The following is a 16,848-nucleotide window of genomic DNA, read 5'->3' as shown; positions in this document are numbered from 1 at the left end:
TAAGTTCCTGTCCCAGAAAGATTTGGTGGGCCCTTTGTAGTGACCCTAGGGGTCTTCCCTGTGGAAGACCCCGGGTATTAGCTACTACTCATTTTTGTTATTATTCTTTTTTTTTTGCATTACTCTATGCAGCTATGGGTAATTCCATAGATACAGTCAGACAGACTGGATGTGGATGAACTCTTCCTAACACGTTTTAGCCGGAGGGTGATGTCAAACGGGGCTAATCCACATAAACATTTATAACCATAGAGTGTAAAAAGAAAGAAAGAAGAAGAAAAAAAAGGCTAGGTTAGGTCACGGTGACTACATGTTTTCTTTGTGCAGTTTACACTGAAACACCCGGACGGATTATATGAAACACCTCTGTTTCACCGGGACGTATTTGATGAAACACCTATTTGTTTCCCAGCGGAAGTGGCCGCAGAGAGCACGGTGAAGTGTTAAAAAAATAAAAACAGAACGGCGAGTGGTTTTTCCGCCATACAAGATGTCTCGGGGTTCTATAGAAATCCCGTTGCGGGACACAGATGAGGTAAATATGCATCTACTATATCTATATGATTGAAAACGACTTTGTAATGAATACTTGGCAAAGTAAAACTTCAAAGCTAGCACCGTTTTGCTAACGTTCGTTAGCCAGCGTTGGCTAGCAAGATATTGGCATTGGCACACAGGTCTTGTTGTGTGTGTGTGTGGTATAAAGTAGTATATTCCACAATATATAATGCATGAATCAAATAATTATTGTGTTGAATTCACAAAGGGTAACATTCAAATTCATATGGCTGCACATTCACACTTCTATCATGTGATTGTGAATCCCGGAGTAATCTGTCTGTTACATGCATGCATTGATTGATTGATTGATTGAAATATTTATTAACAGTTTGCAGAATTACAGTACATTTCAAGCACAAACTCAATACATACTCAATGCAGATTATATTAAACAGAACATGAGAGGGAGTGTGTTATGGTGAATAACAGAACATGTTATGGTGAATAACAGAACGGTTGTTGTGATCATAGATACAAGCAAACAAAAACAAAGCTGCTGGTTGTATTCATCATAACACCTCAAGTGTTCTATTGCTACACAATCATTGTATACATACCCATATCTGATGAGATATATTATGAATTCAACAATTAGAGTTAATTATTCTATTTATATGTGTTGCTAAGCAACTCCTTACATTACAATGATGGCCCCTGACCAAACAGACTTTATTAGAACCAGCTGTACAGTGTGTAATCATTATTACACATTTGTGGTCCAAATATATATTGCATCTTTCAGTAATGGCCAAAATACATAATATTGCATTTATAGATGCATGATAATTATATATTAATATTGTTGTTATATCGTTGATTAACATATGTAACAAATTATGCCTTGCGTTAAATTCCTCACTGTTAACCCATTCTGGGTGGGAACCCCTTTTGGTGTTTTAAGCATTATGTAATGTCATAGCTGTTGAAAAATAGCAGACCTACAAGTTCATAGCGCGCCACCGAGTGCCGCGCTATGAGCTTGTAGGTCTGCTATTTTTGAAAAATCGTGGAAATGTTCCTCAAATCTTTGAATATATATTCTTTCAGAGTTTCTGTTTTTAACTCAAATCTGCCCCCTGGAACAACATACCGGTATTTTCAGATGGGGGGGGCGGAGGCATATTACATATCATTTTTGGGGTCCTTGTCATGAAATATTGAGAACCATTGATATAGAAACATGAGGTTTTTCAGAAAAAAATACATTTTAAAAAGACATTTTTTAAATTTCGAAGTCAGACCTAAATGGGTTAATGTGTGTCCTGCAGGTTATCGAGCTAGATTTTGACCAGCTGCCAGAAGGAGACGAGGTCATCAGTATTCTGAAGCAGGAACACACACAGCTGCACATATGGATTGCTTTGGCGGTGAGTGAAATGTACAATGCAGGAATAGTCTAAAGTGCTGCTCTTTCATTTCATCTACAATATTCTAATTTAATCAGTGTTGTTTTTGGCAGCAAATGTCTATTTTAGTTTTAGTCGTAGTCTCTTGAATAGTTTTCACTTAGTTTTAGTCACATTTTAGTCACCTGGAATGTGTTAGTGTTGGTTTAGTTTTAGTCGACTAAATGTCATGATTTTAGTCGACTAAATCTACAGGTGATTTAGTCGACTAAAATGTATTTTGGCGGGCTTTGATACCGTCGTAATGACTATTTTTACACTTGCTGAAAATAGCCGATCTACAAGCTCACAGCGCGTCGCGACACGTTGTGGGCTTGTCATTTTACACATGCAACCAAGTGTAAAATGACTTATACTGGATCTCTTGTCCACTAGTCCCTTCCTAACATTTTTGTCTAGTTTTTATTTGTTGACGAAATCTTCAGTATATTTAGTCACACATCACTCAGTTTTAGTCATCATAGTTTAGTTTCATTTAGTTTCTAATAGTTTTTGTCAGTGGAAAAAGGTAGTCGACGAACATTTTCCGTCTTAGTTTTAGTCGACGAACACTGACTTTAATAATCTGCAATAGAACCCTAAAATAAGGAACTTAAGACCTTGTATTGCCTGAATGTCTTCCGTTCAGCTGGAGTACTACAAGCAGACGAAGACGGAGGACTTCGTCAAGCTGCTGGAGGCGGCCCGCATCGATGGAAACCTGGACTACAGAGACCATGAGAAGGACCAGATGACCTGCCTGGACACCCTGGCTGCGTACTACGTGCAGCAGGCACGGAAAGAGAAGAACAAAGATGCCAAGAAGGAGCTCATCACACAGGCCACGCTGCTGTATACCATGGCAGACAAGATCATCATGTATGATCAGGTAAAAAAACAAAAACAATACACAGCCTTACAAAATAGCCGGTTAATAGGGGTGTAAAACAAATCGATTCGAATTAGAATCGCGATTCAGTTATGAACGATTCTAAATCGATTCATAAATCTCTTTTTTATTTTATTTTTAGATTTATTTTTCTGGTTACAGTTACAGGAGTTTTCACTACATGGTGTCTGTGATATGAAATGTAAGCTTACCCTAATCACAGTAAACATCATGTCTTCAGTCATTTTCAAGTTACTGTAGTCACTTCAGTTCAAGACTGGAGTAGATTGTGATGAAATCCTATGTATTGAATCGAGAATCATTTTGAATAGAAAATCGTTTTGAATCTGGAATTGATCGTTTTTGGATTGAGAATTGATTTTGAATCGGAATCGAATCGTTGAACACCCAAAGATTCACAGCCCTACCGGTTAATGTTGGGGACATGAGAGGATCTGTGTCAGTTGATGACAACATGTGCTTCTTTCAGAATCATTTGTTGGGAAGAGCCTGTTTTTGCCTTCTGGAAGGAGATAAAATGGACCAGGCCGATGCCCAGTTCCACTTTGTCCTGAACCAGTCCACCAATAACATCCCCGCTTTGCTTGGTAAATATAATAATACATATTACATGACATATATTACATTTAAAAGGAGCCAGGCTAAAATCTTTTTCACAACATTTCTTTGTGTGTGAGAGCATTGCGCTGATTCAAATTACTTGCATGTGGACATACTTTGTCAATAAATAGATTCTGAATATGTAACTTATGTATAATTTCTTCAAATCAATGTTTTTTCTACAGGTAAGGCTTGCATCTCCTTCAATAAAAAAGACTACAGGGGAGCACTGGCTTACTACAAAAAGGCTCTACGCACAAACCCTGGCTGTCCAGGTAAACTAACTTAAAACGACTAAAACCTAAACCTGTAGTATTCTTGATCTCGCCTTACCCACCTTTCTCTGTCGTCAATTAGCTGAAGTGAGGCTTGGCATGGGCCACTGTTTCGTCAAGCTCGTCAAACTGGAGAAGGCCAGACTGGCTTTTGGTCGAGCCCTGGAACTCAACTCCAAGTGTGTTGGAGCCCTTGTGGGCCTGGCGGTACTAGAGCTCAACAGTAAGGAACCAGATTCTATTAAGAACGGGGTGCAGCTCCTCTCCCGAGCCTACACCATTGACCCCAGCAACCCTATGGTCCTCAACCACCTGGCCAACCACTTCTTCTTCAAAAAGGTAGCCACTACGACCACGTCAACTGGTATATCTTTTTTTTTGCATTCTGGACATAATTCAGGCTTTTATTATTCACACAATGTTTTTTCTTTGTCATTTCCAGGACTACAGTAAAGTGCAACACTTGGCACTCCATGCATTCCACAACACAGAAGTGGAGGCCATGCAGGCAGAAAGTTGCTACCAGTTGGCCCGTTCCTTTCATGTGCAAGTAAGAGCCAGAGCCACAGGGCTGTGTAGAACACTGTCTTTGAACTGGACGTGTGTTAAAGGGCGGCTGTGGCTCAGGAGGTAGAGCAGGTCGTCCAATGATCCCTGGGTCGGCGGTTCAAATCCCGGCTCCTCCTGTCCACATGTTGAAGTGTCCTTGGGCAAGACACTGAACCCTACATTGCCTCCAATGAGTCGGTCGGTGTGAGCCTGCCACCATTGGTGTCTGAATGTGGGAAGTGAGGACGCTGGTGTCGACTGTTCACCGCTTCACCTCCCAATGTATGAATGAATGAACCATTGTAAAGCGCTTTGAGCACTTGGAAAAGCGCTATAAAAATGCAATTCATTATTATTAAATCTGTTCTCTCTTCCTTTTAGGAGGACTATGACCAAGCCTTTCAGTACTACTACCAGGCAACACAGTTTGCCTCCTCCACCTTTGTGTTGCCGTTCTTTGGTCTGGGACAGATGTATGTGTATCGACGAGACAAGGAGAACGCGGCGCAGTGCTTTGAGAAGGTTCTGAAGGCCTACCCCAACAACTACGAAACCATGAAGATTCTGGGCTCGCTCTACGCTGCGTCTGATGATCAGGAGAAACGAGACATCGCCAAAGTATGTAACCTACGCATTTTGTCCCATCACAATTGGTATCGCTTTATAAGACGTGTTGTCAGACCCATTCAGTGAACTTACCCCATTTTGGGCGGGAACCCCTTTTGGTGTTTTAAAGCATTATGTTATACTTTAGCTATTGAAAAATAGCAGACCTACAAGCTCGTAGAGTGGCGCGCTCTGAGCTTGTAGATCTAACCCTAACCCTATTTTTGAAAAGTTGTGAAAATGTGCCGCAAATTTTTAACTAAAATATTGGCTTCTGGGGGGGTCCCTGGAACTACATATTTTGAGATGGGGGTCCGTGGCCCAATAGAGATAATTCTGGGGGTCCTTGACATGAAAAAGGTTGAGCACCACTGACAGAAACATGGGTTTTTCAGAAAAATGTTAGGATTTTAGAAGCCTTTTCTTTTCATCGACCTCAGTCCAAAATGGGTTAATAGACTATGGCATGTACCCCCCCCCCCTATAGGGCCATCTGAAGAAGGTGACGGAGCAGTACCCAGACGACGTAGAGGCCTGGATTGAGTTGGCTCAGATTCTGGAGCAGACCGATATTCAAGGAGCTCTGTCAGCGTATGGAACAGCTACTCGTATCCTCCAGGAGAAGGTCCAGGCTGACGTGCCCCCTGAGATTCTCAATAACTTGGGGGCTCTCCACTTCAGACTGGGCAACCTCGGAGAGGCCAAGGTACCTAGCTAGTAGCTACCCTGCCAGACAGGAAATTAATCCCTTAGCATAGCGTATATCTGTTCTACGTCCGAGCATAGACATGGTAACGCCCCTTACTCCATGGTGGGAAATAATACGCAACTATGCATATTTAAACTATAGCAGACCACAATACCTTGGCAGTGTAATTCTTCAAGCTTCTCAACAGCGTTCATAACAATATAACTAGAAAGGTGCAATTCTGGGAAATTGCAAGAGAGGTTGCAATTTCCCTGGAGCAGCTCGCTAAGTAGAGTATGATGATGATGTATTGACCCACATGATGTCACAAAGTTTATACGGAATAAAAACGTTTATCCAGAATAAAGTCGGGCAATTATAGTTTGAAGACCCATTTAGGCCTGACCTCAATTTTTTTTTTTAAATAGCAGACCTACAAGCTCGTAGCGCGCTATGAGCTTGTAGATCTGCTATTTATCAATAGCTAAATTATAACAATGTTTAAAACACCAAAAGGGGTTCCCGCCCAAAATGGCTTAAGCCTACATTGCTGTGGGAATCACTGGTAGACTCAACAAAATCCAGTAGTCCTTGAAGTATCGATAATGCTACATTTTTACGAGAACTATTAATGAATGTAAGCAAATTTGCAACACAGTTTTTAAAACTTGTCACTTTGTTTGTTCTTGTATAGAAATACTTTCTTGCATCTCTGGAGCGAGCCAAAGCTGAGGGAGAGCACGACGAGCATTACTACAACGCCATCTCTGTGACCACCTCCTACAACCTGGCTCGCCTGTATGAGGCCATGTGTGAATTCCACGAAGCTGAGAAACTGTACAAAAACATCCTGAGAGAACATCCCAACTATGTTGACTGTAAGCCGACAACGATGCAACATTCTGTACAATGAACAGTGTTGCCAACTTACGGCGGGGCTCCACCGGACGCGTGCGTGCGTTAGTCAAAAAACGAACCGGGGCAATTTTAAAGCAGTAAAACGCAACGCAACGCAGGCAGTGGAGCCACCCGCGGATTTGAGGCTGAGAGAGGGAAAATGAAGAAAAAGGAGGGTTTTTTCTCTGGCGCCTGTCAACACGATTTGTCCCCAATTCACCAGAAAAAGTAGCTAGATTTCTCGCCAGAAGCTTTTCACTAATTCAGTCGCTAGGGGGGTCTGGAAAGAAGCTAAATATGGCGACAAATCCGCTAAGTTGGCAACACTGACAATGAAAAGTAAAATTGAAGTAACAAAATCCTTCACACTTCTTTTGGCATTTCAACTTGTCTTTAGGCTACCTGCGTCTTGGAGCCATGGCTCGTGACAAAGGAAATTTCTATGAAGCTTCTGATTGGTTCAAAGAAGCCCTGCAGATCAACCAGGTATTGTAATCTATATTATGATGATTATTTTTTTTTTTCTTGCTTTCTGTTTAATTTAATTCAATATTCACCACCCACTGTCACTCTGAACTAATCATTTCCTCTTATTTAGCCAAAAATGTTTAGGAAACAGTTTGACTGGTGGGTAGACATGATTCCTCAGCCCATAGTAGAGTTTATATTTGACTGGTGGGTAGACATGATTCCTCAGCCCATAGTAGAGTTTATATTTAGTAGACATGATTCCTCAGCCTATAGTAGAGTTTATATTTAGTAGACATGATTCCTCAGCCCATAGTAGAGTTTATATTTAGTAGACATGATTCCTCAGCCCATAGTAGAGTTTATATTTAGTAGACATGATTCCTCAGCCCATAGTAGAGTTTATATTTAGTAGACATGATTCCTCACCCCATAGTAGAGTTTATGGCCCTCATTTATCAATTGAGTGTAAAATCTGCCCCAAATTCGAGTGTAGGTTTCGTAGTACACCCACGTCGGGTCGGCATTTACAAAGTGATCGCTAGCAGTAATAAATGTGACGGCTGAAATCAATCTGGCACGCCCTATGAAATCAAGCCTCGCCCTCGTTTTTGCGACATGAACAACTGCAATACGACGTCACCTGGAAACCATGGATACAGGAAAAACTTGCTGCCCGCCTCACCCCCCTCTCTCATACACACACACACACACACACACACACGCGCAACTTGCAAGCCCAACTAACTGGTGTGTTGTATCTTAAATAAATAAAGAACGAACACATGCATGAATTAAATAAAGCTGTAGGCCTCCTACCCTGTCTGTTTCCCTCTCACCTCGCTTGCCTTTCTGTCATGTCCACGCACGCACGCACGCACCTCAAGGCTACATGACACATCGCATCGCCATGAATGGAATACGTTTGTAGGCCTATAATAATTTTACCCATTCGTGCGCAGTGCACGGAGAAGGCGATCCTGTGGGTGAGTGATGCCTGCATGAGAGATAGGCTACCATGTCGTCAAGGCAGTCATAATCAACGTTTATGGAGTGATTTGATCATTGATGAACGAATCATAAACATATGGATGAAGGTTTGCATGTGTGCTGGTATGTGCTGGGCCGGCGACGCACGCCGCGACCCCGAGCCCCGAAAATGATCTCGCTTTTATCTGAACTGTCAAAGCGCTTATTTAAATGGTGAATGATTAAGCCCCTTACGCCTATAGCCTGCTACAATTGCAAATAGGCAAGCTGTATGATTGTCATTGTCACTTGGAAATAAAGGCGTGCAGTCCATGTGCCTTTTTAAAAAAAAATAATATCACAGTGATTCTATAGGCATCTGATGTCACGCTCATGCCGCATGCGATGCGCTCCCAAATGATCTCACAATTGCGCTCGCATAACCAGGCCATTAAAGCACTGTTTGATTAAGCACAAACTAATACATTGTAAACATGTTATATTGTTTTTAATTGCGCGATTTTAATTACTTGTAAAGTTGGAAATCTCTCTTTTTTCTTTTTCTTTTTTTTACATGTATATACATACAGTTTTATATTAACATTTTAGGAGTGAAAACATATGTTTAGATGCCTGTGACAGCGTGTCAGCAGTTCAGACAATGCTGCTCCGCTGTTCTACGACAGAAAAACAGGTGAGGACAAAGCGTACGACAGCTCCCGACCAGACGTGATTTTTGTCCTGGCTCAAGTTCAAATTCATGCTTTGGCGCAAATCGTAAATGCCGAAAATTGCGGTAATTTCGGCGTACACCCATATTTTGGCGTACGCACGGTTGATAAATGAGGGCCTATATTTGACTGGTGGGTAGACATGATTCCTCGCCCCATAGTAGAGTTTATATCATCTCTAATCAGATTGTTCTTTGTATTAAAGGATCACCCAGATGCTTGGTCCCTGATAGGGAACCTTCATTTGGCCAAGCAGGAGTGGGGGCCAGGTCAGAAGAAGTTTGAGCGCATCCTGAAGCAGCCATCCACTGCCAATGACACCTACTCCATGCTGGCCCTTGGTAATGTGTGGCTACAGACTTTGCACCAGCCTACCAGAGATCGGGAGAAGGTAAATAATTATCTGTTAAAAGAATATTAAAAACAACTCGAGAGACCTATAAGATTTTTTTTCTTCTTTTTTTTTTTTACATTCAACTTGTATTTTTTAATTTCTGTAGGAAAAGAGACATCAGGACAGAGCCCTGGCGATCTATAAACAGGTCCTGCGAAATGATTCCAAGAACCTTTATGCTGCCAATGGGATAGGTCTGTCAGGCTTTATCTTTCTCTTATTCAATGTCTCGTATGAGAACTGAAAGCAAGAAAGCCCTATAGCTTGTATTTCTGGTGCACTGATATTAGTTAATGTTCTGTCTTAGGTGCCGTCTTGGCCCATAAGGGGTTCTTCAGAGAAGCCCGTGATGTGTTTGCCCAGGTGAGGGAGGCCACAGCAGACATCAGTGATGTGTGGCTGAATCTGGCTCACATCTATGTGGAACAGAAACAGTACATCAGTGCTGTTCAGATGGTAAGCAGTAATGTGATGCGACGTGGAAAAACAAGACGAAGTTCCTGTTGTCTTTTCTGTACAATATTGTCATTGTTTTTAATCTGCTCCCAAAGTACGAGAACTGCCTGAAGAAGTTCTACAAGCATCAGAACACGGAGGTTCTGCTGTACCTCGCAAGGGCGCTCTTCAAATGTGGGAAACTCCAAGATTGTAAACAGATGTTACTGAAGGTAAATTAACATCTAAACTGAGATTAAAATAGGGTGCATCTTGCATCCCAAAACGCAGTTTATAGTTAAGGGACGCAATAAAACAACAACCTCTGCATCGGGATGCACTACTGTACTGTTTTTTATTCTAGTTTATTTTTGCTAGCTTTAGTTATAATAATCATTTTTTCTTTTGTTTTCTACATGAATATAACCACATTATAACCATATAAAATGAAATGGGAGTTAAATGCTGCAATTTGTAAAAATGGCAAAATAAAGTCTCAGGGACATTTTATGAGTCCCACTTCAACGACGTTAAAGGACCATTTCACCACTTTTCAACCTATCTTCATATAATAGGTCCTCACTAATAATCATGTAAAAATGGCGCAATTTTTTCCTACTCGGTCTGTGTCTCATAGGAGGGCTGTGGGCAGTTCAGAAACCGTCCTCCAGTGACATCATCGGTGGGCAATACAAGCTAATAGAAACTGCAGGCTTTCTAGTCCTGAAAAGTTGCAATGCGAAAATCTAAACATTTTTGTAAAAAAATCGTGTTTAAAAAAAAATCTGCCTAATGATGATGTCACTGGAGGATGGTTTCTAAACTGCCCACAGCCCTCCTATGAGACACAGACTGAGTAGAAAGAAATCGTGCCATTTTATCATGATTATTAGTGAGGACCTATTATATGAAGATAGGTTGAAAAGTGGTGAAGTGGTCCTTTAACGTCGTTGAAGTGGGACTCATAAAATGTCCCTGAGACTCATCTAAAAGACCATCCCTGTGTCCCGGGACTCCGGGATTACATTGAAAACCTGTTTACATCACTGTCTAAGTGTTGTATTCTTGTTCTTCCACAATATAACAGTGTGCCTTGTATTATTTTGCGGCGTTTACAACAAGGCACGTCATGTGGCGCCCAGTGACACAGTGTTGATGTTCAACGTGGCCCTGGTGCTCCAGAGGTTGGCCACTCTGGTGCTGAAAGATGAGAAAAGCAACCTGAAGGCTGTGCTCAGTGCAGTCAAAGAGCTGGAGCTGGCTCACAGGTAACAATGAACCTCTCTCTGCACTTTGTTGTCCTCAGCCTGATCATCCTAGGATGGGATAGACTTTATTGTCCCATGGATGGATTTGTTATCGACCCATACAGAATGGGCTGTTAAAATGATAGTAACAACAACATAAATAATAAACATACTGCATACCTACTACTTTTTATGTATACATGTATTGCCATGCGTTGCATTCTTTCTTTTTTTCCCTCCGACTTAACAGTTATGCCAGGGACGTTAAGACGAGCTCGTCCCTACTTTGTCCGCGGTGCCAGAGACGTAAAGACAGATATTGTTTAATGTGCATTAATCCCCACTTGATTAGCACCATGCTAGCATGTTGCAACATTTTTAGCTATCTCTGACCGATTTTCAAGTAAAAACGGCCAAAAATCCCATGTGCACGCCCGTGCACGCGCACAAGCCGCGTGCGCGAGCATTATGGCTCATAATATGCAAAAAATGCGATATTCGGCGCTTGATTACGCCTCAGATTGACTTAGTTATGATAATAACACGGATCCGCATCTTACTACGGCCCCTTTGGACCTCAGTAAGATGGCCGACTTTCACATCCGGTTCATGCTGCGTTTACATCAACTAGCGATCTCGTGACCTTTTTCCAAATGCGGCTGGCACTGGCTACGACCCCATCTCGTGGCCACCGGCAGTATGGCACTTAAACAGTATGTAAATCGCTCTGGATTAAGAGCGTCTGCTAAATGCCTAAATTATATAAAGTGTATAGAGCGCCGCAGTCCCGCCCCCTTTCATGACGACTCCTCACGCCAGGCCCAGGAAATGAATCCCAATGCATTTTTCCCATAGACATTTCAAAAAGTATTTATTTAAAGACCTTTTAAGTGTCGTACGAAGCCAACTCGAGTCGTGACAAATCATGACAACTTTCTAATTTCTACTTTCTAATTCTTTGTTTGGCCCAAAACATGTTTATTGTCATGAGTTGTCACGACTCGAGTTGGCTTTGTCCGCGGCGTAAACGTCTTTAAATAAATACTTTCTGAAAAGTCTATGAGGAAAATTAACGGGGATTTATTTTCCGGGTCTCTCGAGTGGGGCGTAGCTGCGACGCTCTAGAGTACAATACAGGATGCCAACACATTGCACCCTGGCCATTGAATGAGACATTGTAGTCAACGTAATAGATACAAAAATACTATATGTGCACAGTGACAGTTAAAACACGCAAAAATACAAGCAGTGGTACAGGGGTTTTGGGTCCTGTTTAATCGTGTCCTTACTTGCTTTGTCACAGATATTTCACCTATCTCAGTAAGGCTGGAGACAAGATGAGGTTTGACCTCGCACTCGCTGCTTCTGAGGCCAGGTCAGTGTGAATTTAACCTACTTAAAGGATGTCCTGTGGTCACCTGAAATCATCCAGCATCCCCTCCTCCTGCTGAAGACATTAGTCACTAGCTATGGGAATTTGTATTTGACTATGGTGTGTGTGTGTGTGCTTGCAGGCAGTGCAATGATCTTCTGAGCCAGGCTCAGTACCATGTGGCCCGTGCACGGAAGCAGGACGAGGAGGACAAAGAGCTCCGAGCCAAGCAGGACGAGGAGAGGAGCATGTTACGCCAGCAGTACTTGAAAGAACAGGTCTGTATTTCACACACAACTTGACAGTTAACCCATTTAAGCCTGACGTCGAAATTTAAAAAAAATTCTTGCGAAAGAAAAATCTGAATATTTTTCTCTCGTTTGATATATCAATGAAAATGTGTACACGTCCTAGCAATCCGTCGGTTGGATTATAGTTATGACGTTTCCACATGTCCTAAATGGGTCTAAATGGGTTCAAACAATAAGCACAATAAAATGCTTTCTTCAATTTGGTTCGCTCACCTCTCTGAAACCTTCTTAGGAGGATAAGCGAAACAAGGTAGCCGAGGACCAGAAGAAGCTTCTGGAACAGAGAGCCATGTATGTGGAGAAAACCAAGGGCTTGCTCACATTCGAAGGAGGAATGAAGGAGACCAAAGAAAAGAGGAAAGGAGGTGGTCGTGTGAGTATTCTAGTAGTAGTACTCTGTCAGTAGTATTCTAGTAGTAGTACTCTGACTACTGACAAAGTGCAGCTGTCAGTAGTATTCTAGTAGTAGTACTCTGACTACTGACAGAGTGTGAGTATTCTAGTAGTAGTACTCTGACTACTGACAGTATTCTAGTAGTAGTACTCTGACTACTGACAGAGTGCCGCTGTCAGTAGAGAAATAATGGAGTGAGATTAAAGTTTTCAGTGGGAAGAATTTTCAATTGTTTGCTTGTTTCCATCCCAGCGTAAGAAAGGTGATTATGATGATTTTGTCGATGATGGATCTGGTGAAGACTTGCCTACGAGGAGGAAGAGGAGAAAGGCGGCTGGCAGTGGTAGTGAGGAAGAGGGGGGAAGCAAGAGGCAGAGGAGGTGAGTCTGCAGCAGGATATGGAAATGGTGTTTTATTGCGCGGCCGGGGCAGATCAGACTCAAACCTCAACCTGTATTTCAGAGATGAGGGAGGATCCCGATCTAGGAAACGCAAACCAGGAAAGAGGAATGAAAAGGTCTGAATTTCTTTGTCTTTTTTGTGAGCTTTTATCTTAAAGCACTCCTGTTGACATTAATCTAAACTTGTTAGCTCTTTGCCTTTTTTTTTAGGCTCAACCTGAACGCCTGCCACCTTCCCTTAAAGGGAAGATCAAGTCCAAGGCCATCATCTCATCTTCTGACTCTTCTTCAGATGAGGATGGCCTGAAAATTGCTGAAGAGCGGTAAGATGACAAGTTTAGTGTATTGAATCAACTTGTATTAACCCATTTAGGCCTGAAAAAATCCATGTCAGTTGTTCTAAAACATATTCATGTCAAGGAACCCCAAATATATATGACATTGGCCGCCGACCCCGATCTGAAAATATGTTGTTCCAGGGACCCTCTCAGTAGCAAAGATTTGAGTTAAAAACTTGCGCTGAAAGAACATATTTTCAAGATTTCAGGCACATTTTCACGATTTCAGGCACATTTTCACGATTTTTCAAAAATAGCAGACCTACAAGCTCGTAGCGCGCCACTCGGTGGAGCGCTATGAGCTTGTAGATCTGCTATTTTTCAATGGCTAAATTATAACATAATGCCTAAAACACCAAAAATGCCCAAAATGGGTTAATAGTAGTGGTGTCAAAAAATATCGATATGAATCGATAATCGATTTTAACATTAACGATACGACTACATCGATGCACGTGTGCCTGGATCGGTCAAAATAGCGTCTGGATCGGACGTTGGTTCAATCCTAAAGTTGTGAATCGATATAATTCAACTAACTGTGGGAAAAACACCGATGTACAAGCCCAAAGCGCTGTGCATTGCGACGGGTAGATAACTTGTAGATCTGCTACTTCCAGCGCAGGAAGGGCGCATGCTTATGACGCTCTTTAACTTTGCATCAGCAGCCAGCGACAGTCACAACAGCACACGAGCAGCAGACGGGATGCACAGGCAGATCCTGACACAACTTTATTGCACACATCTGTGCTTTCATCCACGCTTCCAAATCTTATTTCCCATCCACGGGCACAAGCAGTGATATCAACAGCTTCCACCCGATCTGTGGTGGTGTTCTGTTGTCTGACGAGGGAAGCTACTAGCTAGCATGGGAGCTAACGTTAGTTTACCTTCCATATAGTTAGGAGTCCTCCTTAATAACACTATGTACTTTCCATCCGTTCCCCAACCCCTCACACTCGCTGCTGCGTTTACACGGGCAGACAAAGACGAATGGGAATATCATTTGGAGCTTTAACAATGAATGATAGACTGTATCGTTGCGTCTGCCCGTTTTTAATGGTCAGGGTTTCACTGTCCACAGCAGGCAGTCAGACCTGTCAAACTATGCACTTCCAAAACTCAGAGACATGCCACCACCTATAAATTCAAACCCACCTCTGGAATATTGCTATAGCTTTCATTTATTTTATTCCATAGTCTTTCTCTAATAAAGTTGTTTTTATTTGTTTTCTCATGTTCTCCTTGAAAAGTGTCTTTAAGTACTCAGAGAAGCATTATATAAATAATATTATTATCACTATTATTATTACTACTTGTTTTATTGCCTATGCTTATGTAGTCACTATTCATTGATTCACTCATATCCAAATCCATTTGGAAAAAAAAGCTCACTGCTCAGGTCAAATAGGCCTATTGATATGCGATTAAAATGTGATTAATTGAGATTAATTAATCAATCACAAAGCCTCCAATTAATTAGATGTTTTTTAATGAACCCTATTCTTTATAGATCTAGCTTCAAATAAAAAAATCTATAGAAGGTTAAATGTGTCAGATCGCAACGTATCGTATCGAATCGCATCGCATCAAATTCCATGAAGTTCCACAAAATCGAAATCGTATCGATTTGGACTGAATCGAATCGTTCTGTATATAAAATGTATCGTCCCCGAATCGCATCGTAGCCCATGCGTATCGATACGTATCGAATCGTCTTGTAAGGGAGAGATGCACACCCCTAGTTAATAGACCATGTTTTACCCTCTTTTCTTTCTTCCCCACTAGAACCCAAAGAGACAGTGGTTCAGGTTCTGAGGACGGGGGGGGTGGCCAGTCGGGCCAGAGGAAGCGCATTGCTTCTGATAGCGATTCTGACGGCGCTCGGAACCGCTCCGGCAGCGAGGCCGGCAGCCCCGCCCCCCGGCGCTCAGCAGGCTCAGACGACTCTGGGAGTGACCGGCCGGTGGTGAAGAAGAGGAGAGCACGGCCGCAGTCTGACTCTGATCAGTCGGACAACGAGAGCCGCAAGCAGAGGAGCCGCTCCGGGTCGGACGACGGGTCTCCGCCCGGCTCGCCCGCAGCAGCAGCATCGGCATCGGGCCGTGGTTCTGAGGCTGGGTCAGACAACGAGGGTTCCCCCCGCCGGTCCGACAACGGCTCAGAACCAGAGGCTTCCAACAATGAGGCGTCCCGTCGAGGCTCCGATGATGACAGCGATTAAGAGTTAAATCTCCCAAAAACAATTTATCTTCTGGTAATGATGAATATGAGGTGTAATGTCTACATCTGATTTTAATTGTGGGATTAAAAAACAGGAATTTCTTTGTTTACTAATTACTAGCATAGCATTTTTTGCTCATACTATTGTGTATGTTCATTAGTTAATGGTTAATCTGTTGAAAATGTCTTTTCATAGATACTGGACTTTCACCATCTCTGTTCAGAAGAAGTCATTTTGTTTCAAGTAAAATGCCAGAAAGGTGTAAACCCCTATTTTCTATCTCAGAACAGAAGGCACTGTAAATAAAAGATGAAAACTAAGGTGTATGTACTTGGACTTCTGTCAATTCCCTGTATCATACAATTTTTCTTTCATCATATCGTTACTTAACCCATTAAAATGGGAATGGGAAAGCATCTGTGTCAATTCATTTTAACCACTTAAACCATTATTTTATAGTTTGGCTATTCAAAAATAGCAGATATACAAGCTCATAGCGCATCATCACTGAGCTTGTAGATCTGCTATTTTACTTTTATCGTGAACATTTGTTAAAATCTTTGAATATATATTTCTGGGGGTCCAACATATTGTGATGTGGGGCAGTGGGGGGTTCGGCAGCCAAATGGTTTCAGGGCAGGCCTGGGCACTATTCTCCAACAAAGCGGTAGTTCCAGTCAAAACCTTTGACACTTCACTGAAGACTGCAAAGACTAGCGCAGTGCCTGCAGAAAATACTTCCAAGACTGGCTCCATCAAGCAAAGTAAGAATATGTGATCTTTCTTGGTACCAACTATAGGGGTGTACGCAAGTAAAAGAGCTCGCTTCTTAAAACTCTTCTAAATCGTTTATTATTTCATGGTTATGGATTTGTTTCCTTAAGTTTTACGGCAGGAGATATTCTATCACCATAAGCTTATGCAGTCATCCTTATTGCTGATGTGTGCCCTCTGACAGTTGCCTAAAGAAGAAGTGGCAGGTGGAAGTAAAGTATCTAAAAAAAAAAATAGAACTCTTAACTCTTAAGTGTGACAAATAGTAGGAGGTACTGTCTGTTTTCAAGGTCTGATTCTGGGTCAGCACGAGTCTCAAAAG

The 16,848-nt window shown here is 42.0% G+C and overlaps 1 protein-coding gene across 1 annotated transcript; it reads left to right on the top strand.

Moving 5' to 3' along the window:
• Window positions 1-396: 396 nt before the first annotated feature.
• ctr9 (CTR9 homolog, Paf1/RNA polymerase II complex component) lies at window positions 397-16,168 on the top strand. Its single transcript, XM_079497248.1, has 23 exons — window positions 397-535; window positions 1,830-1,928; window positions 2,596-2,835; window positions 3,326-3,443; window positions 3,642-3,731; window positions 3,814-4,070; window positions 4,174-4,281; window positions 4,662-4,898; window positions 5,374-5,592; window positions 6,269-6,452; window positions 6,869-6,957; window positions 8,845-9,030; window positions 9,140-9,227; window positions 9,341-9,489; window positions 9,585-9,701; window positions 10,591-10,736; window positions 12,019-12,090; window positions 12,230-12,365; window positions 12,631-12,771; window positions 13,045-13,172; window positions 13,255-13,309; window positions 13,404-13,516; window positions 15,317-16,168. Exons 1-23 carry the CDS (start codon window positions 491-493, stop codon window positions 15,750-15,752), a joined length of 3,453 nt encoding a protein of 1,150 aa, XP_079353374.1. The 5' UTR covers window positions 397-490; the 3' UTR covers window positions 15,753-16,168.
• Window positions 16,169-16,848: the final 680 nt, after the last annotated feature.

This window comes from Electrona antarctica (genome assembly GCF_951216825.1).
Source record: "Electrona antarctica genome assembly, chromosome: 3".
In the NCBI taxonomy this organism is placed as follows: domain Eukaryota; kingdom Metazoa; phylum Chordata; class Actinopteri; order Myctophiformes; family Myctophidae; genus Electrona; species Electrona antarctica.
Note: the sequence above shows the minus strand (reverse complement) of the source record. Positions and strands in the feature narration are given on the sequence as shown.